Source organism: Fusarium graminearum, chromosome 3, assembly GCF_000240135.3.
Source record: "Fusarium graminearum PH-1 chromosome 3, whole genome shotgun sequence".
Classification (NCBI taxonomy): domain Eukaryota; kingdom Fungi; phylum Ascomycota; class Sordariomycetes; order Hypocreales; family Nectriaceae; genus Fusarium; species Fusarium graminearum.
In genome coordinates this window covers 851,408-871,541 of record NC_026476.1, presented here as the reverse complement: position 1 = coordinate 871,541, position 20,134 = coordinate 851,408, and the positions used below count along the sequence as shown (strand labels likewise).

Sequence of the window (20,134 nt, the reverse complement as noted above, 5' to 3'; positions counted from 1 at the left end):
AAACCTTCAGAGTAGTAGTGCATCTATTGAACCGCAAGTCACTGCGCCAGAGGACATAGCGCGCTAAGCATTATAGTTACAGTGGTCTTTTCAAGTCTACAGGTCCGGTTTAGCAGCATCGCGGCTATCTCACGAGTCCAGTGCGACCCCGCAACCTTGATCGAGCGATTTCGGCCGCAGGAAAAAACAATCGCCGACCAATTCCTTCTCTCAGTCAATCACAAAATCATTCTCCACAACGTCGCATTTGATCCCCAAGCACTCAATTAACTCGTCAATTGGCTTGCGAAGTACCCGTCGCCATGTTCTCAACCACCTCAATGGTCTTCCGGGCCGGCGCTCGTCGCGTCGTGAGACGATCCATCCCCGTCCTCCCTGCCATGGGCCCCAGCCCTACCCGATACCTCGCCGGTCGACAGAACAACTTCGTTATCAGCGTGAGCCAGCAACTGCAGCAGCGACGTGGTTATGTTACCGAGACAAACCCCAACCCTCCTCTGGGCAAGAAGAATGCGTCAAACGAAGGTCCTTCTCGAATTGGCCTAATAGGCGCCCGAGGATACACTGGTTCAGCTCTGGTTGAGCTTCTTAACGAGCACCCCAACATGGAGCTCACCCATGTGTCGTCTCGAGAGCTTGCTGGACAGGAACTTCAGGGATACACCAAGCGCAAGGTCATCTACGAGACTTTGTCGCCTGAGGATATTGCCCAATTGGACAGCCAGGGCAAGGTTGACTGCTGGATCATGGCTCTTCCCAACGGCGTTTGCAAGCCTTATGTTGATGCTCTGGATGGAATCAACAGCCAGAGCGTTGTTGTCGATCTCTCTGCCGACTACCGATGGGATGAAAAGTGTAAGGATCTAAGCGAGCAACATATGCGCAGTTGCTAACCAACACAGGGACATACGGTCTCCCCGAGCTTGTAAAGCGCTCCAAGATTGCGCAGTCCAACCGCATCTCCAACCCCGGATGCTACGCCACTGGTGCTCAGATCGGTCTTGCTGGAGCTCTTGATCTGATCGAGGGAACACCCACTGTTTTCGGTGTCTCAGGTTACTCTGGAGCCGGATCCAAGCCCAACCCCAGGAACAACGTCGAGGTTCTCAAGGACGCCATCATTCCTTACTCTCTAACCGGACACATCCACGAGCGCGAGATTTCTACGCAACTCAACACCCCTGTTGCTTTCATTCCCCACGTTGCTGGGTAAGTCAGAACGACAAACGTGATCGACAGTGACTAATGGATTCAACAGATGGTTCAGGGGTATCACTCTGACTATTAGCATTCCCCTTAGCAAGGAGATGACTTCACGAGATATTCGACAACTGTACCAGGACCGCTACGCTGGAGAGAAGCTCATCAAGGTTGTGGGTGAGCCACCCCTGGTGAGTGCCATCTCTGGACGCCACGGAGTCGAGATTGGAGGTTTTGCTGTCGACAGCACCGGAAAGCGCGTTGTCGTTGTCGCCGCCATCGACAACCTCGCCAAGGGTGCCGCCACTCAATGTCTGCGTAAGTAATATCTTGTCTGAGAGTTGGTCGTGTCTAACCAATTTACAGAAAACATGAACCTCGCCCTGGGTTACGGAGAGTACGAGGGTATCCCCGTCATGTAAGGGATTAGCAGCACATACACGGATAATTATGTATAAATGTGTCTGCTTTAGACGCTAGAATTATTGATAGAAGACTTAAATATGATTAAGCCTCCAGTTTCACTGTCATGCAAGCTGGAAATGAAACAACATCTCACACCATCATGGCTTAGGTCACTATAAATTCTCAAGTGGCGTAGTAAATATCTCACTCGAAGGATCAGGCTGAGTAGAAACATCCACCATCGCTCGTCTGATTTGATCTGATCTGCAGCTAAAAGCTGATCATTTTCAACCCTCAGCCACGCATATTGCGGGGTTCCATCTTGTCGCTCTTATTTTCGAGGACAATTCTATTTCTTACTCATCTGACATGATGGTCGAGATCTTGATACTCGAGACTTGCACAAACGCTTCAAGCAGGTATGTGTAGGCATGGTCGGCATCGAGCAAACCCCTTGTTGTAGATCTCCAAGCGTGGAAAATTGCTTTTTCTATCTTTTCTCTACTCTTTGCTTTGCGCCCTCTCGCCATAATTGCTTTCAACCTCATCTACCTCTAATCCTGCACTTATAGGCTGTCCCTCCTTTTCCGGGGCCTATCAGTAATACATGACATCCACAAAACAACGTCTTGGCCCGGCCCGTCGCGCTGGCCTACAGTGGGGAAGAAGCGCCAATTCTCGGGACTTGAGTCGTCAACTGAAATAACGGTCGGGTTTCAACCGAATCTGCTTTTCTACAGAATCATGCATAGAGCGGTTATTTGAATACTGTAGACAATCATCTGATATAGATATTGGCGTGTGACGTTATTTAGACCGGGAGCTAAGAAACTCTAATCGACCTCAAACCTCTACTAACACTTAGATGAACAAGACTGCCATATTAGTAGTATAACGACAAAAGATTCGGTCAATAGCGAGTCAAGACATCACAAGTGATCAAACACTAGTTCAATGTATGCAAGCTCCAATTTGGTATCTACCATGCGCTACCATCGAAAAGTGGCCGTCGCAGCTATTTATCCGCATGTTATACCATTTCTTTCATTATGTCCATTCCCATGTCTGTCTGACTTGCTTGATGAGAGACCGATCCAGAGACGTCCTCATAATGTACTCCGATGAGACATTGTCACGAAACCGTGATGTAAGCCAAGTGTTGTCAGGTTTGGATAATAATGGATTTAGTGCTGGTGTGCTGTTAGAAACCATTCAGTGTTATCGTCTTTGATGAATGCTCACCTTGCAGCAAGAGCAGTCGCTGGTGCAAGAAGCGCCGGCGTGGTTACAGCAAGAGCTAAAGACTGTCAGTTAAACGTCCGCGCTTGGCCAGTCTTACCCAAGTTCTTGGAACTCGAGCAGGCAATGGCCAGTTGGGAAGCACTCACCAGGGAGACATGTTGAAGATGTTGGTGAAGAAAACTTCGAAAAGGTTATAAAAAAGTGTTGAGTTTGTGTTGGAGTGAATAGCTTGTTGGATGAAGAACAAAAAGTCGAGTTTGAGGAGATCAAGCGTCCTTTTTATACTCGATCGAGGCCACCATTGATCCCACTCTAACCCTCCATACTCTTTATCAGACATCAGTTGCATGATTATCGCATGGCAGAATGTGGGTATGGGCGTGTAAGAGGCGACAGTAACTCCACTCCATGTATCGACAACTTGGGCAAACAGTTCCATCCAAGGGTCCTCTTCAAAGCTACCCTACCAGCCTGCCCTCACCCCGCATGCCAATGTGCAATGTGGGATACCATGTCTCTGCAATTGGCCCAAGTCATGCATAGTGGTTGTGCCGAATCTGCAGTGCATAATGAGCTCTCCACTGTAGCAAAGCTCTCTCCCAGGCTCAAGCTCCGTGAGTTTCGATTCGCGCCGAGCCGGAATGCAACCACTGCTCCAAAGTCCTAGATGGCGACATCATGTCAGGTTACCTGCCAGCGAATGGTGGTGTAGTATCGTAACACTGATCCGTATCAAGTCCAATGGTTCCTGGTCTAGGGTTCTCCAACAGTAAGCTTCGAGTGTGGGAGTGAAAGCTGTTTCCCACAATCGGCATGATTTACATGCTTCTGAGGCCTGCCGCCGAGCTTGTGGAGGGATCGAGTTTGGGAGGCGGGCTTGCCACGTAATGCCATTCGATTCAATGTATAATGGTGTGTTTCTAAAGAATGTCGATTATCTCAACATCTAGCTTGGGTCGGGTCCCCAAGGCATCCAGCTGCCAGGGACAAGGCGACGTTGGAAGCAGGTCATGCTTTCATGGAACTCGGAGACTAACGTCGGAATAGAAGTCGATGTGGGGGCTCGATTAGGCCGGTTGATGGAGAACGGGAACGGTAGTGGTTACGGCGAGAACTGATAAAAATGGGTTCCGTGTCTCACCCACACCGGTGAGTATGAGGAGGAGCATCCAATATCGAGTGATACATATCACACTCCAAGACCCTGCGTGAAAAACGGGGTATTTCCCAGTACGGTGCCAAGCAGCCTCGTCCTGTACGTGGACGAATTAAGATAATTCATTGTCCGATGTGGGTACACGGAGTGAGTGGTGTAAGAGAGTGAGATGGGAATGGATGCATTTGAACATGTGAGTCGACTTGACTTGAAGCGGGGTGAGGTAGCCAATGGCAGATTGCTTGATGTGAGGGATCATCATGGAAAGATAGTCCAGCGATAACCGAGTAACGTTTGCCGCCGAAATAACCTTTAGCCGTTATGATCATGCAGCATAGCCATATCGGGATACTAGCTCATCATGGTATGTGAACGTGACGAACCAGTGTGATAACCACGTATCAGCAAGACATGTTCAAGTGTGATATGCATTGTAAACATTATTCAGTGAGGTGGATGGAAACATGAGGGATAATCGAAATGTGAACATGGATGGGGGCCACAAAAGAAACATGGATCGTTCAGATACAACACTTATGAACTTCATGCATGCATCCCACGCATACATTTTAGTAGGTAAAGACCATTGGCTCTCACTCAACTCGATGTGCAGATGACAGGGAAACGCAAGGCAGAGATAGAGTTATGCTTGGAGGCAAGATTACCTGTCTCCAAGGCGTTGGATTGTTAACAAGCCGCAAGCATACAACTAATATGCTTGTACGATAGCTCTTTAGTCATGAGAAACCATCGGGCTATCGGTGGGCGTGGGTGTGGGAGTTAAGCAAAGCTGATCGACCAAATATGACGAAGGGACATGACCCACGTCTAACGCGGTAACTCTTCAAAGCTACCAAGATGACAATGGGCCGTAATAAAGCGAAAGAGAAGAGAGTGAACGGATACTTGCCTATACACATGAGTGTTGCACAACCTTGCTGGTCAATGTGAGCTTGTCCGGGGGACATGTCTTCAACACCATGTATCTGTTAGAGGCGATGATACTGGGACAACAAACGCCTCCTCACGTTTCTGTTACCCACAGGCATCTAGTAACTATATCATCACACACCAGTCAGTCATCACGCTCGGCAAGACTCTAATACCCTGGCAGCGTCTCCGTTCGGGCGAACCAATGTCTTCCCCGATTAGTGTTGAATCGGTCCGTAAGTGTCTCCAGGAGGCGTTCGAGTATTTCTGGTCAGGCTGTGATCAAGGCGTGGGATGATGAAACAGGTCCTCGGCAACTCGGCCTGATGGCTCACACAGGAGTCGGTATGCTGAGTCGTGGGGGGACGATTCTCTTTACGCCATCGTTAAATTCAGGAATAAGGCGTCCACTCGAATGGGGCCATGGGGGCTTTGGATCATGCGAGGTGATGTCGATGAGGGAAATACTGTCGTAGGTGTAAGTCGAGGCCTAGGAGAACGAGAGACGATGACAAAAGGAGACGGGGTCTCGATAGTGTAGTTCTCTATCCTCGTCTGAGGCTCATGATGAAGGAAAGAGGTTGAGCGTTAGTCATTGTTTCTTGAGGAAGGAAGGAACTCCTTCCAGTCCAATCTCCATGACGTGGTCCAAGTTGAGCTACAAGCCCATAGCAAATAGAGAAGGAGCGACCTTCCAGAAAGCATTAGGAAACACCTCATTATAAGCAAGGCAAGTGCTTGCTCAGACTTGATCGCCTAACTAATCCAACAGGGACGGCCTCATTCTTATACTCAATCTCACACCGACTCAACCGTATCAAACAATCAGCGATAATGGGTCACTTTGACGCACGAGTGCAGCAACTTAACATACACTCTGAGACTCAAAATCCATTGATCGCCTTTCTTTTGGTGTAGTTGTGTCGTCTTGAGCGAGGGAAAGTCATCAGGGTTGACCATCAAGGTTCGCATATGTCTATCCGGGTTCTCATAACTCAGCAGACCCAGATATGACAATTTGCGTTATATTAGTGACGAGATGGAGATGTACATGGTTAATGGGCGATTAGGAGTGTATGAATCTTGTATTTTATATTGTGGTGCTAAAAGCACCTTTGTAGGTAGCAAGTGATGATTGACCAGTGAACTAGACACTTCGATAGCAACACTGATAACCACCGAGAGTGATCAGATGCTGGATTATTTACTTATGGTCATGATTGTAATCTCTCCAGACCCATATGAGACTGTAAAATTTATGAGCAGGCTCGTATTTCCTCATACCCTGACAAACATTGGCACTTTCTACCCAGCACAGCAACCTCTTGCTTACCATGATACGACCACAACCACGCTGAATCGCTTTCTTGTTCGATTTGTAACAATTAGAAGGTCAAGAGAGATTTTCTAAATTTATACAATTAGCACACTATACGTCTTGTAAATTCAAACTAGTCATCTTCAATCCCAAATCAGGAGCAGCATCGTGGGCATCGCGACTCAGTCTTGAACACAAGACAACGAACTATCACTACATCAGTTACTATGAAGGACATATAGACTGTTATCACAACTGCAAGTACTTCTCAGACCTGTCATCAATATAAATAGTCAACATAACGTACGCATATGAGCTTCGAGCATCACATAAACATCAAAGTCCAGCAAATTCCACATGCTCCGAACCAGTTTTATTAACCATGAAAGATAATTCATCCCTTTATAAACTCAAATATTGAACGATGCTATGCTTCACTATTTAACCCCAAGTACCTCCACCACCACCACCTCTACCACCCTTCCTCTGCGCACTCAATCGCCAATCATCCTCTGTAGCGAATTTATTATAAAGCGGCTGGATCCTCTCCGCCTTCTTCCTCTTACTCAATCTATCCGTAGGTGCGACCTTGAAAAATGTGGGCGCGGCCTCAACGAGCCATTTCGGCTCAATGCTCGTCGTGCAGTGCATGTACTCCTTGCTAGTGAGGACAAGTTCGTGGTAGATGACCCACTCGGCTTGCTTGCCGAAGAGTGCCGAGCTAGGATGCAGATAGACGGGAGTACCCTCAATAAGGGTCTTGTATCCCTCCTGGGGGTCCTTGCGGGCGGCGTTGCGAAAGAATCCTGCGCAGAGAGCCCGACGGACCTTTTCTGTAGCGCGGCCGCATGATCTTATAGGGTGCTTGTATCGGTCCATGATCTTGACAATTTGATCGCGGACATCCTTGGCTCGGCGCATGGATCGCGCCTGGATAAAGTTCTCAAAACACCACGGTGCTGAGTAGCCACTCGTTTTCCAAGAGTTGTACACATTAAGGAAAGTCAAGTGGTCGCCGTGGGGGTCGTGGAACTTTGCCTTCTTTTGGTCTGCCTGGGACTGCTTCTCCTTGGGGCGGTAAAAGACAGTCGGGATATTCAGCATGGACACAATGCTAAGCACTTCTTCGGCGCAGTCGAGATCAACAGCAGCGATAAGAACCTTGGCGAGAGAAGGTTCCATAGGGAAATCGGCCATTTTTCGTCCCAAACGCGTGAGTAGACCTTCGTCATCAAGAGCACTGAGGGCGTATAGCTCCTCCAACGCGGTAAGCATGGTATTAATTGGGGGCGGGTCCATAAAGTCAAAGTGGAGGAGGTCATTGATACCCATGGCCTTGAGCATAAGAATCGTGGTAGACAGGTTCTGGCGTTGGATTTCAGGGATGGTGGTCGGAAGCATTTCGGACTGGTAAGCTGCCTCGGTATACAGGCGGAAACACTTTCCAGGACCTGTTCGGCCAGCACGACCAGCTCTCTGATTTGCCTGGGCCTGAGAAATAGGCGTAACAACCAGTGAGTCCATACCAAGCTTGGGATCGTAGGCATTTTGCTTTACGAATCCTGGGTCGACGACGTAGTAAATCTCGTCAATAGTGATGGATGTCTCTGCAATATTGGTGGCGATGACAACCTTGCGACTGCCCGGCGGAGCGGGATCGAAAATTCGACTCTGCATTTCTGTTGGAAGAGACGCGTAGACGGGTAGAATGATCAAGTCTGGCACGTTGGGCCCCAAGGCTTTCATTCTCTCAAACAAGACCTCACAGGCTGTATCAATTTCTTCCTGGCCTGTCAAGAAGAGCAGGATATCGCCCTTGGGTTCGGTAAGATGAATCTGCATCACCGTGACGAGAGCAGTATCCAGGTAATCAGATTCGGGTTCCCTAGAGTAAAGCACTTCGACAGGAAAGGTTCGACCGGGGATAGTAAAGATGGGGCATTCGTTAAAGTATGCAGAGAATTTGTCTGCGTCGAGTGTCGCTGATGTGACAATTACCTTCATATCAGGACGACGCTTCAAGGTCTTTTTGAGGAGAGCAAACAGTACATCAGTGGCAATGGTACGTTCGTGGGCTTCGTCAAGCATGATGCACGAATACCGGCTCATGTCAGGGTCAACCAGAATCTCTCTCTGAAGCATACCATCGGTCATGTACTTGATCTTTGTGGACGGGCTGGTGCAATCCTCGAATCGAATCGTGTATCCAACCTCTTCACCAAGCTTGCAGCCGACTTCCTCAGCTACACGTTTGGCAACTGACATGGCGGCAACACGACGGGGTTGCGTACATCCAATCATACCATCGTTGGCGAAGCCGGCTTCAGCAAGATATTGCGTCAATTGTGTCGTCTTTCCGGATCCTGTCTCTCCAACGACAATAAGGATCTGGTTCTCGTGGACAGCCTTGATCAGCTGAGTACGGAAGGCAAACACAGGCAGAGACTCTCTCTGATCCTTGATGCTCATATTTGTACGCTTGCCCAGCGATTGTCCCTTGGGAATGACTGCCTTTTTCCATTCGGGGACATCCTCAGCGGGCTGGTTCTTCCTAGCGTTTCGCAAATCGCTAGCAAACTTTCTCTTGTCGGGATCGGCCATGGGGTCCTGCCATTGCTGAGAAAGGTTCTCTTTAGGTTCATCCTTGGCAGCAGCATCGGCCTCTTGTTGTTTCAGCTCCTTGCGTTCTTTTGCCAAGTTGGTGCCTGACATTGCTGCTCGGTTCATAGAGCCATCTGGTGCCTTGACGACGCGAATTGGAGAGAGCTCCAGAGATTGCTTGGTCTGTCCAGCCAAGAAAGGTGGTTCTTCCTCACGGACTTCAATGTCGACATCCTCTTCCAGCTCCAGCTCGCCGTCGCCACGGAGAGTGGCGTTGTAGTCTTCCTCCAGGTCGGGATAATCAGAAGCCTTGGCCACTCCGGATGCGATCAGTTGTCGAATCTCCCATCTTTCAGGAGAAGTCATCCGCTTCTTTTGTCGTCGAGGGGGACCCATATCGTTTCGAGGCATTCCGCTTGGCTCTGCAAATCCGTCTCTTGCGCCTCCTCCCAGTGCTTCCATGTTGGCACCTGTCGACATACGAACTTGTGGCTCCAAGTCCTGTCCATTCTGCTGATCAACATCCTTCATCGATAATCCCACTCGATCGCGGCCGTTTTGATCCTTGTCAAGACTAGTAACCTTGACCCAGACTTCCTGTCCCTGCGTCACCAAATCGGAAGGATGATTGACGCGCTGCCCTGTAGACATTCGAGACACGTGAACCAAACCATCAACTCGTCCTTTCACATTATGCAAGTTGACAAAGCAACCAAAGTCTTTCAGACCTGTGACATGACCTTGATAGACCTTGTGAAGCTGCGGTGAATCATCTACTTCGGGCGCCGGGGCGTTGCGGAATCGATCGTCATCGTCGTGTCGTTTGCGACCTCGTCGATCTTTGCGCGAATCGCGGTATCCGTCGCGCCAATCTTCATCGCCTCGTTCTTGTGATCGTGACCTTGACCGATACTTGTCTCGTTTTCGTCGTTCCCTCGAACGGGATCTATCTCTTCTCCTTCTCCTAAACTCTTTTTGATCGTTCTCAGGGCTTCGGCTCCGTTTTCTCGTGGGTTTTTCTTTTTTCGCCTTTGGTTCTAGGCCCTCCAAGAGCGCGAGGGTATCGTCAATGGCATCGGCTCCATCGTCGCGCGCAGGTTCCTTATCGGGTAGCGCAAGACCGCTAAAGACCTTTTCTTTCTCTTGAAGGGTTCGGGAGGGGTGTTCCTTTTGTTCGTCTTTCGCTTTGCCTTTAAACTTGGGATGCAAAGCGAGCACCAGTCGGTCTATACTTTCAACAAGACTAGGAGGCAAGCCGGGAGTGGACGTCTCGAGGTTGTCGCGGAATTCGTCGAAACTATTGCATTCTGTACGTTTGGCAATCAGGAATTCAGCTACAGTCTTTTCGCCAACACCCAGATGGTTCTGCACTTCTGAAGTCACCTTTGAAACAAGGGACAAAAGCTCAAGATTCAACAAGTCATCCATCGCGATGTTGATGTCGCAAAAGGAATCATTTGCAAGACATTTGGACCAGATACCCACATGTTATCTTATCGTCACGTGCGTTAATCGGCATACTGGTGAACCTTCGATGAGTGATCAGGTAAAGGTTAGGATAGAATAACTCATTGAGGCAATTTCCCCGTCGTTAATCTATTATCATCACCGTTCTATAGAAGAGTGCCAAAAAGACGAGCCGGTCACATATTGTTACAACTCGAGGTGAAAAGTCAAAAAGATTGTATAACAGTGGGTTCTAACCACCTAAGTTGGACGAACAGGGAATCGAACCCTGGACCACTCCCAATGAAGACTCGGAATCGAGAACATGCTAAGGGAGTATTATACCACTAAACCATTCGCCCTGAATGGGATTGTTAAGGATTTGAGTCAGAATCCTAACCATGAGGTGCTTGCTGTGTTCTCTCCAGCGAGAAGGCATCGAAGCGAGAGTCTAGGGTAAAGACTGACTCAGTGTTCTGAGTAAACCAAAACTTTCCATTGAGATCAGCGCCCGTTGCAGGTGTGTTTTGCATGCTCATGCGTGTCAGAAACTTTCTCGCTGCCTGGCGCAAAGGATCTGTTGAGAAGTCGTCCATGTAAGTGAAGCGACGTAAGTTAGTATGTAGGGTGAGATACAACACAGGATTGCGATAACAAGTTACACTGTTTACCCTCGTTTCCGGGTCCACATGAACAGAAATACGGCAGCCTGGTGATAGTTTCTTGTCTTTGTCCGCATTGATTCAGTGTGTCAAGAGTTTGAAAACACATGTTCTGGCTCCCTCCGGCCAACCGTTGAACATTCGTTCCAAGGGCCTCAGTGATGACCCGACTGTGGCTGTAGGCGGGGTTCGAGACTGTCAATCACCTCTGCACCAATCACAACACCAAAATATCCCTGCCGCAGCACTATCACTTACGCAAGCCCCTCCTCCCCCAGGTACGCCACCTCCAGGTGACCCAATTTCTGTCGCAGAACTCCCCAAGAGCGTCATCGTTCAGCCTGGTCACAAGCCCTCAACTCTGCTCTTTCATTTTCATCTTTCTACAAATCAACACAGAAAAGACCTACAGTTCGTTTTCCAACCTAAACAAAACCAATTTGAGATTCTTTCTGCCTATCGCGCAACAATGTGTTCCGCCGACTTCTTCCTCGCTTTCCTTGCCATTCTCTTCCCCCCACTGCCTGGTAAGTCCATCGCTTTGACCAACTCCCATCGTCGCGCATCGCTAACACGTCAATTCAGTATGGGTCAAGTGCGGTCTCTGCAGTGCTGATTCTCTTATCAACATCCTCCTCTGCTGTCTTGGCTACATTCCCGGCCTCATTCACGCATGGTATCTGATCGCCAAGTATCCCGAGCCACCCTACGAATATGAGTCTCTGCCCCAAGATCGCGAGGGCAACCGCGTCACCTACGTCTACGTCCAGTGCCCACCAGGTCCTCACCAGCACGGTCAGAACAACAAGCAGCCAAAGCCTCAACCCAAGCCCCACTCTGGCAACACCGGAAACATGAACTACGGTACCCAGAACGCTGCCAGCTCTTCTCACCCTGCGCCCCAGCAGCAGCAAGGCGTCACAAATAACGGCGAGGGCAGCAGCTCTAATGACCAGAGCGTACCTCCTTCCTACGCCGACGTTGTCGCCGGAGACCACAAGATTCAATCCAAGGACTAGATGCTCTATCGAATGGTCTGACGGAAATAAGAGTGTAGGCGGTTTCAAACCCGTCTCCATTGCCACCAAGACGACATGACACAATTTTGCGCAGTCGACTTCAACAACAAGTGTGGGTGAGATGGCCGAGTTGGTTATGGCGCCAGGTTAAGGTTAACCTTAACACCAATTTCCTGGTGGAGCAATCCTCCTGGGTTCGAGTCCCAGTCTCATCAAACGATTTCATTTTTGCATCTTTCCACGATGTTTTTTGGTGGGAACTCGATACCCAGGAGGGTTAGCTGGATTTTGAGTCATGGTTTGGTGTGCAAGACGGGTATCGGCAGGACTTTGCCAGGCATGATGTTTCTTTTTCGCACTACCTATTTAATATATCGATGGAGTTGCACATAGGGTTCATTCGGGGGTAGGCGTCTTTTTCATGATTGATTACGAGTTGGTTTAAGTGCTCGAGCCATAGGGTTAGTTAGATATATGACTATTGAACGCTTCTTAATTAGAATTGTCATCAGGTCGTGTAGTTATTGTGAAGTGTCTGAGGGAGGTTCAAAACATGGGCGACATTTTGAGGACATCAATGGCATAGTGATGGAAGAACATACAACCCAGTCAGATACTATCACTTTGGGCATTGAGGCGTGTCTCGCTACTCCATTCCCTCAATTGATTGATCTCTCAAGGTGTAAGCTTGGGATATAGAAAATAAATAACCTAAGAGCAGGTATAATGGCATAAAATGACAAAACTATTCTTAGTCCATGGCCACTCGGATAGCCGTAACATCTCCTAAAAGTCCTTGATATCTTGAAAGATATGCTCAATAGGAGTTACCATCCCAAACCCCTCGTTACCAAAGGACTGACGGATCTTGATTCCTGCAGAATACAGCCAAATAACCTTCCCATCTATATCGAAGACAACCGAGCCTGAATCACCCTTCGCACAATACGTCCGTTGCATGCAGCCGCTGTCTGGTTGGTAGATATATTCGGCTGTTTCGGAATCCCCGTCTCTCAGATGCTTATCTTCCGCCATTGCGCAGGCGATTCTATTCCGATGATATATCCCGACTGTAGGGCCATTGGCGGCACTTAGCTTCCAAACATACAAATTATTAGGGCCATCAGATTGGCGTTCTTCGAGAAGGCTTCCATCTAATCTATAGGGCGAAGCTGGAACACCTCCATACTTCTGTTTCCAAGCTGACCACGACGGTAGACGGTTGGATCCTTGTCGGTGCTCGGCGACGTCAATCAAGGCCCAATCGAGTCTTACCTTGTGTCTATCTCCGTCAACGGAGACCCTGCGCATGTAGCCAGAAGCAGCAAACAATGTACCAAGAGCGTATTTACCATCGTTGAAAAAGGCAACTTTCTTCTGCATTCCATCCCTGCCCCCTGAACCCTCTTCCGTAGCCAGTCTATCGTTTCCTGGGTTCTATTATTCGTGGTGGTTTGCAGCTTGGCCTCCAGTTCGCCACTTATTCGATTCTCCTCTTCAGTTTGAACAGCAATGTGCCGAATGGTAAAGTTGTGTTTAACCCGAGACGGACTTTCAAAACGTGGAGGTGTTGCGCTGTGACCAGGAGCGTATCCCTTTAAATCGGCATTCCAACACTCGCTGTTGGGTTCCGGCGGTGCAGGCTTTGATCCTTCACCAACGATCTCAAAGCGAAAGCCTGGCAGAGCAGGCCGAACTGCATGATAGCTAATGAGGGCATACCGTTTCCAAGCTGGGTTGCTCTTCGTTTTAATTTCGATGAAGCAGCCTATAGTTCCAAATCCAACAGCGATCTTAGATTCGTCGCTGCTGGATGTATCTGCTCCAAAATCGTCGCCTGGCTTTATAGCCTGCTGATAGTCGCCATCAAAAAGCTTGCCCTCTAAACAACCTTTCTGGGCAACACCGCTATCAAATGTTGGCGGTAATATGTCGAACGAATAGCTCGCCTCGGCGTTATGTTCAACGTGGACTTGAACATCCGTCCATCCTCGCTTGTATCTGTCGATGTTGGCTTTGATATCGGCAATAACCTCAAGCCACCCTGTCTCGTCGGAACTGTAGTCGACTGCGATGTATATCGTAATCGACCCACAGTAATAGAGTAAGCAAATAGCCAACATGGAACGCTCTGTTGCTTTGAAAGCTTCGAGTCTCTGATGCACGAGGGCTCTGACATCATCCCATGAGTCGCAAATGTCATCGCGATCGTCGACTGGGCGATAGTAAATCGTCCGACCATGTTCAGACCCTTGCATATCGATGTGAATACTATCGTAAGCAACGTATGAATCCTTAAGCATATGGTATAATGTTAAGGCAACTTCTCGGACAGCTGTTTCCCAGAGGCCTTGCTTGTTTTCAGACCATGACGAATAGATGGCAATCGTCGGGACACAGGTATCAGGTTGTGAGGCCATATATTGGTTCTCAAGCCATATTTCGGTTATATCATCTTTGCCATCGTCGATTTGAAGCCGGTCGAGAATTTCACCGACAGTCTTCTGGATTTCGTATCTGCGTTGTTGGAGGAGAGGGAATGGCCATGTTGGGTCTGAAGCCCACACGAGTGGAAGAGGGCGAAGCTCTGGCCAGGCGGCGCGATATCTGGCAGATACCACTGTAATAACAGGATCCTCTTGCTTCGGAGGATCCATGATCAGGTTGTTTGTGTTTGGGGATGAATATTGATGCGAAGGAGGCGGCAGTGATTCACAGCTTCTTGCGCAAGTTATTTTTATAGACCACAGGTGTGCGATTCAACAAGGATAACTTTGTGGTCAAGTTATCTAAGTGCACAATATATATTCGTTAAGCCATTAATGTGAAAAGTTTAACCTTTCTAAGTTTGTGAGTTGCCTGGTGAGCTTGAAGTATATTGCTTTGGAGTTGGATAGGACGTAACTACTTGCCTAAAATATAAAAGAATTTGGTCATATTATGCCACTTTAGATCTCTTCTTAGGTTATTTATTTTCTTTATTATAAGTTTGAGTAGGTCTTGGGGTTTCTATCGCACTATGGGCAAACTGTATGTTGCATGTATCTGGCCTGTCTTCCAAGACGTTTTCCAAAATGCACCATCTTCTGACCTACCCGCTACTAATACAGTATATGATGAGAGCATTGGCACGCATCAACAAAGGCTAATTTTGTCTTCATTGTAAGAAGTTGTGAATCAGAAACAACCTGATCATGGATCCTCCGAAGCAACAGTGTCCTGTTATAGAGTACTTTTGCGTCGAGGGCCTCTCGACTTTAGCTAGTCGAAAAGCTCGTTCCACTCGACGATGTGCTCAATGTGTACATTGACATCCATCCAAATTTGGCCGCCATGTCTGCTGATGTTCGATTTGATGTCGTTAATAACTCGAAGCCATCCTGTCTCAGAGGACTCGTCATCCACACTTATAAAAATAGTAGGTGGATTATCGTTGATCTTTTTCAGTATGCCGTAGTTGAAAAGACATATCGAGCGCATGCAGTCTGCTGTTGCTTCAAACGATTCGAGACGCTGGTAGACGATTTTTCGGATACTGTCCCAAGTTTGGCACAGGTCATCACGATCAACTGGGCCATAATACACAGTCTGTGTAAGCTCAGGCGACTGCATATCAATGTGGATGCTCTCATAGTTAAAACCGGAGCCCTTATACATCTTATACAGTTCCATAGCAATTACTTGGACGGCTGATACCCAGATCCCTTGCTTGTCTTCGGACCAGGATGCACAGATGGCAATTGTTGGGATACCTGTGGGTGAATTTGATCCCATCTGTACAAGCTCTACTCCGTCATATTCGTCATCGTTGATTATATGATAATCACGAAGGATCTTTGTCGCCAGTAATTTGATCTCGCCTTGGCGTGCCTCAACGGCAGCTGGCAGTGAGGCTCGTGACCTCTCAAGTGGCCTGCGGCGAAGTTGAGGCCAAGCGGTGCGGTATCTAGCAGATACTACCGTAATGACGGGGCCTTTTTCGCCCGAAGATTCGGTCGTGGAGGGTGGGTTCAGTGATTCCATCGTGAGTGATATGAAAGTGAGTTGGAAAGAAATGAAGCTGAGATCCGGGGTGAAGGAGGGTTTAAATAGTGAAGATTGCAAGTCGGCAGTGACTCACTGCCGTTAAGCTTCTTAGGCAAAGTATATACAATTGCGCAATAGATATTTGCTAAGCTCATTACTATAAAATGTTTAATCCTTTTGAGTTTGTGTGTTGTCTAGGTAAGCTTGAAGTGTATCTCCTTTTGCAAGGCATATGCAAGTGCGTAAGAAACATTCGCCAAGCCATCACTGTGGTATGTTCGACTTTTTAGTTTGTGCATTGCCTAAGTAGATGAGCTTGAGGTACATCAACTGAACAATGGCGGTTACATCCGGGAAGCCAGGAACTGAAGAATTGATAGTCTGTATCCTAAGCTTGGGTCTTTAGTTTGGTATCATCTCTGGGTCGCTTGGGCTCTATTAGCCAAAAACATCTGAGTAGCGAATTTATACCACACGTATTGATACAATCAAGACGAAATTAACCTCTGTTGATGCGTGTTCATACTCTCCCTATATACTATACAGTGTGTAAAGAAATCTAAGAGCAAAGGATAGGCAACGGGATTCCACAAGACTGGGGCACAAGATGTATTGCCCTATACTGTATAGAAGAACTAAGAAATATAAATTGCCAATCGTGACACCATGCGCCAGCTGCTACGCAGCTACTGTTCTACATTGTTTCCCTTTGGATGCTTAAGCACATGGGGTATCGAGAATCCCTGCCGTTTCCCTCTAAAGCAAATGCTCTTCATAATCCCGTCTTTGGGTTTTCCCAGTTCACCCGATCAGAATCGTCGCTTTTGTCATGGTCATGATCATCAAAGGTGCCAATGTCCCTCGTAAAACATTACGCCATCTCTTTAAAGATGCGCAAAAGACTTCGTACACCTGTCAGGGTGTTCTCGTCGGGACCCTGGCCAGGGGTCCACTCGGCATGAGCAAAATCAATGAGCTTGAGGGAGTAGATTTGAGGTAGTGACGCCTCGAGGTCGGAATCCTCATCGAGCTCGTCTTCGTCGTCCAGAGCGATGCCGCTATCAACCCTCTTGGTGGTGCGAGCTGCTTGGCCGATACCGGCCTCTGCGTCGATAAGTGCGTTGTTCTCCTCGATGGCGCTTCGGAGAGCTTGGCCGTCACCCTCGAAACAGAAGAGTAGCGAGGAAGAGTACATGCGGCTTTCGTGACGAGAGAGAACCTCTTCAACCCTCTCAAGGTCCCGGATAAAAGCCGCGCAGACAGCCTTGCCAAGGTCCTCGTCAATACCGGCGCTCTTGTTAAAGATGAACTTTCGGAACTCGTTGACGACGTTTTCTTGCGTAACCTTTGTTCGGCCGTAATCCTTGTCGTAGATTTTGTAATTGGCTTCGTCCAATTGCGAAGCATCCTCTGATCCGCGGTAAACTCGCATGCCCGCTATCCTGAATCCCAAAGTGCCATGTGTTGTCTCGGCCGAGATCTTGTCGAAGCGCTGCTTCTTTTGTTGGGGTGCATCATCAGCCCACAGCCTGACGCCCAGCTTTACATCAAGAATGTTGGGGCACTTGAAGCCAAAGGTGGCGTTGTCCAGCACAACCGCCTGGTCGGTCTTGATCTTGTTGTCCTTGGCAGGAACCCAGGCACTACCCTCCTTTTGCTTGCGTGATGCAGTAGCATGAGCGACCTGCTCAGTAACGGATGCGACAATCTCTTCCTTGGAAGTCTTGAGATCTCCGGCATGAGAAATCACACCAGCGACAGCATCGTCGATTGCCTTTTCCGTGGGGTCGGTCAGCAGGAGGGAGCCCATGAACAAGGGCATGAGATCGGCAAAGTCGGGATGTCTTCGATTGGCAGACTCATAAAAGTCTATCTCGGGCTGAGTACAAGGCTTGACGAATAACTCGCCATCAGGGGTGCAGAGCGTGCCGGCACTGAGGTTGAACTTAGCATTGTGCAGCGCAACGCGGGGAATGAAGTTGTGACGCAGATATGCCAAGAAATATGGATAGCGCAGTCAAGGGGGAACAAAAGATGCTCAATGAGAAGCACGAATGCAGTGCGAAAAGGATCAAAAGACTTACTGGCCAGCGACGGCGTAGTTGTAATCGCGGAGTTCTTTGCGATCAGGCATTTGTCTGGAACCGATCACCATGTCGGGATGAACTTTGATGTGGCGGTAGGTTGGGCGCGCGCCGGTCGTCAGTGTAACGGTAAGATTTGGCGGATATTGTAGCAGAGAATAAAGGAACCAATGCGGGGGGAAAGTAGATGCCGACGTCCAGAAGCGACAGACGAAAGAGGATATAAGAAATACAAAAGGGTGAGGGCGGTGAGACGACGTGTGGAGAGATGCGCAGTTGTTGAAAGGAATTGAAGCTGAAGGTTGGATTGCACTGGAGCGAGCGATGGATTGAGGGCGTGGCTCAGTCAGCTCAGCGCAAGGCGAAGCGCTGTGGTTGCTAGGTTTGAGTGGAGAGAGCGCTAAATGACTTTCCAGAAGGCGAATATACAGAGACGAATAAATATTGCCGCTGACGTTGTTTTCTTTTTATAATAGCGATGAAATCAAGAAATCAAAGAAGAAAAGAAGAACGAATTGTCTTGATGATGTAGTTATTCCAAGAATTCAGGGGTGCAAAGCGAACGATTCAAGGAGTTGATCAGCCCTGGTCTTGACTCTCTTGGTAAAGGTGCGACACGTCAAGGCACAAGCTTGGCCTTTGTTAGGAGGGTCAGTTGAATTGATTAATGGAGGAAGATAATCCGAGTGGCGATTTCGTGTCTAATTTTGATATCCAACCTTGAAGTGTCTGTGGCGGATGTAACGGAGGCAATTGATGGCGGTGCAGAGCCAAGAACTTCTTGTTGCAACGGTTAATCAAATATAGTTTGAGGACTGTATGTCTGTAACGTTGTTAGTCTGGGTAAATGGCTCGTGTTTATATCATGTAGACCAGTTATTGACAACCCAGTATAGAGTACAGTACTGTACTAGTCTAAGCACTATCAAACGAAAGCGACTGTGGCTGGACCTATGTGAACAAGAGTCCTACTACACAGCCAGTCCGTGAGTCGCAACACTTGACTAAAGCGATGGCGAGACGAGGCCCGAAGCGCATCAACTAGACCCCTGAGAACCCGCTGGCCGCAATATTTCCAATTCACTGACCAAACAGCAGTCAGATCGGACCCTGACAAGCACTCTGCCTCGCTGAGCCACAGCCAACATCTAGGCGGCCTGTCAGAGCTCTTGTCAGGGGTCTCCCCGGCTGCACTATGCAACCAGCGGCTGGGCAGAATTCCATGGCATTTCTGTCGGATCTTCGGTCATTTCCAAGACGGACCATGGTCAAGTGTATGCCTAGTCTGTCTCACTATCTGCAGTCGATATCATTTCCATCTTGGCTGGCTACACGTCATCGTAGATAGCATCATCAGACCCGGGAGAGAGGACTCACGATTCGATATGCAAGGCACACGAATTATTCTGGTCACGGATTTGTTCATGTGGTATTTGTCTATTTGCTGGCGTTTCACACTTGGGACCATCGTCGATCATGTCCTGACTAGATTCTGGCCCAACGTAAGACCACTAGAGTGAAGAATGACAAGAGATTTGTCATTTCGGTCAGTATATACCGTATCAGGAATTACAAAATCCGAGACACACAAGCAAACACGGGAAAGCACGCCTTTAGCCTAATGCACCCAAGGAATCAGCGCGTTTATATCATGGCTTAGACTGCTTAGACGCCATATCAAACCCGATGTGCAGATATCCGAGCTAATAGTGGAACTCAGAGTCACAGCATAAGCAACTGAGCGTGAATATACAAACTAAAGTCGTGCAACCTCAAAGCCCAACTGTCAATCTTCCTATCAGCTTAGGCCGATGCCAAACCTCGTGATCTCTATCAACTGACCCCAACCCCCACGAATCATCTGTAAAAAACCCTCTCTTACAGAAATGGAAATTCAGCTAGCCTCTATCCACACTTTTGCACCCTTCGGCCGGAATGGGTCGGGCCGTATTTACCGGCGTGTTTTTGGTGGTTGTACTAGTGAGGAGGCTATCGTGAGAATCAGCCTCGCGTTCAGCCGTGACGGGCAGACTCTGGGATGGGTT

At 48.4% G+C, this 20,134-nt stretch overlaps 7 protein-coding genes and 2 non-coding genes across 9 annotated transcripts; 3 read left to right on the top strand and 6 right to left on the bottom strand.

Moving 5' to 3' along the window:
* Positions 1-253: 253 nt before the first annotated feature.
* Positions 254-1,730, top strand: FGSG_05003 (N-acetyl-gamma-glutamyl-phosphate reductase). The gene is made up of 4 exons (XM_011325181.1): positions 254-855; positions 903-1,209; positions 1,259-1,518; positions 1,567-1,730. The coding sequence occupies exons 1-4, from the start codon at positions 303-305 to the stop codon at positions 1,620-1,622; spliced, it is 1,176 nt and encodes a 391-aa protein (XP_011323483.1). The 5' UTR covers positions 254-302; the 3' UTR covers positions 1,623-1,730.
* Positions 1,731-2,490: 760 nt separating this feature from the next.
* Positions 2,491-3,187, bottom strand: FGSG_12666 (uncharacterized protein; the record flags this gene model as incomplete). Its single annotated transcript, XM_011325180.1, has 3 exons — positions 2,491-2,795; positions 2,848-2,902; positions 2,994-3,187. The coding sequence occupies 3 exons, from the start codon at positions 3,185-3,187 to the stop codon at positions 2,790-2,792; spliced, it is 255 nt and encodes an 84-aa protein (XP_011323482.1). The 3' UTR covers positions 2,491-2,789.
* A 3,505-nt stretch (positions 3,188-6,692) lies between these two features.
* FGSG_05002 (ATP-dependent RNA helicase DHX8) lies at positions 6,693-10,280 on the bottom strand (the record flags this gene model as incomplete). Its single annotated transcript, XM_011325179.1, has 1 exon — positions 6,693-10,280. One exon carries the CDS (start codon positions 10,278-10,280, stop codon positions 6,693-6,695), a length of 3,588 nt encoding a protein of 1,195 aa, XP_011323481.1.
* Positions 10,281-10,565: 285 nt separating this feature from the next.
* On the bottom strand, positions 10,566-10,660 carry FGSG_20632. The gene has a single exon. It is a non-coding gene; the product is annotated as a tRNA-Ala (tRNA).
* A 648-nt stretch (positions 10,661-11,308) lies between these two features.
* On the top strand, positions 11,309-14,436 carry FGSG_05001 (uncharacterized protein). Its single transcript, XM_011325178.1, has 2 exons — positions 11,309-11,487; positions 11,546-14,436. Exons 1-2 carry the CDS (start codon positions 11,430-11,432, stop codon positions 11,977-11,979), a joined length of 492 nt encoding a protein of 163 aa, XP_011323480.1. The 5' UTR covers positions 11,309-11,429; the 3' UTR covers positions 11,980-14,436.
* Positions 12,095-12,194, top strand: FGSG_20631. The gene has a single exon. It is a non-coding gene; the product is annotated as a tRNA-Leu (tRNA).
* On the bottom strand, positions 12,766-13,362 carry FGSG_05000 (uncharacterized protein; the record flags this gene model as incomplete). Its single annotated transcript, XM_011325177.1, has 1 exon — positions 12,766-13,362. The coding sequence occupies one exon, from the start codon at positions 13,360-13,362 to the stop codon at positions 12,766-12,768; it is 597 nt and encodes a 198-aa protein (XP_011323479.1).
* Positions 14,437-15,240: 804 nt separating the features above from the next.
* Positions 15,241-16,002, bottom strand: FGSG_04999 (uncharacterized protein; the record flags this gene model as incomplete). The annotated part of the gene is made up of 1 exon (XM_011325176.1): positions 15,241-16,002. One exon carries the CDS (start codon positions 16,000-16,002, stop codon positions 15,241-15,243), a length of 762 nt encoding a protein of 253 aa, XP_011323478.1.
* Positions 16,003-16,876: 874 nt separating this feature from the next.
* Positions 16,877-18,160, bottom strand: FGSG_04998 (uncharacterized protein; the record flags this gene model as incomplete). Its single annotated transcript, XM_011325175.1, has 2 exons — positions 16,877-17,939; positions 18,090-18,160. 2 exons carry the CDS (start codon positions 18,158-18,160, stop codon positions 16,877-16,879), a joined length of 1,134 nt encoding a protein of 377 aa, XP_011323477.1.
* Between the last annotated feature and the right edge of the window lie 1,974 nt (positions 18,161-20,134).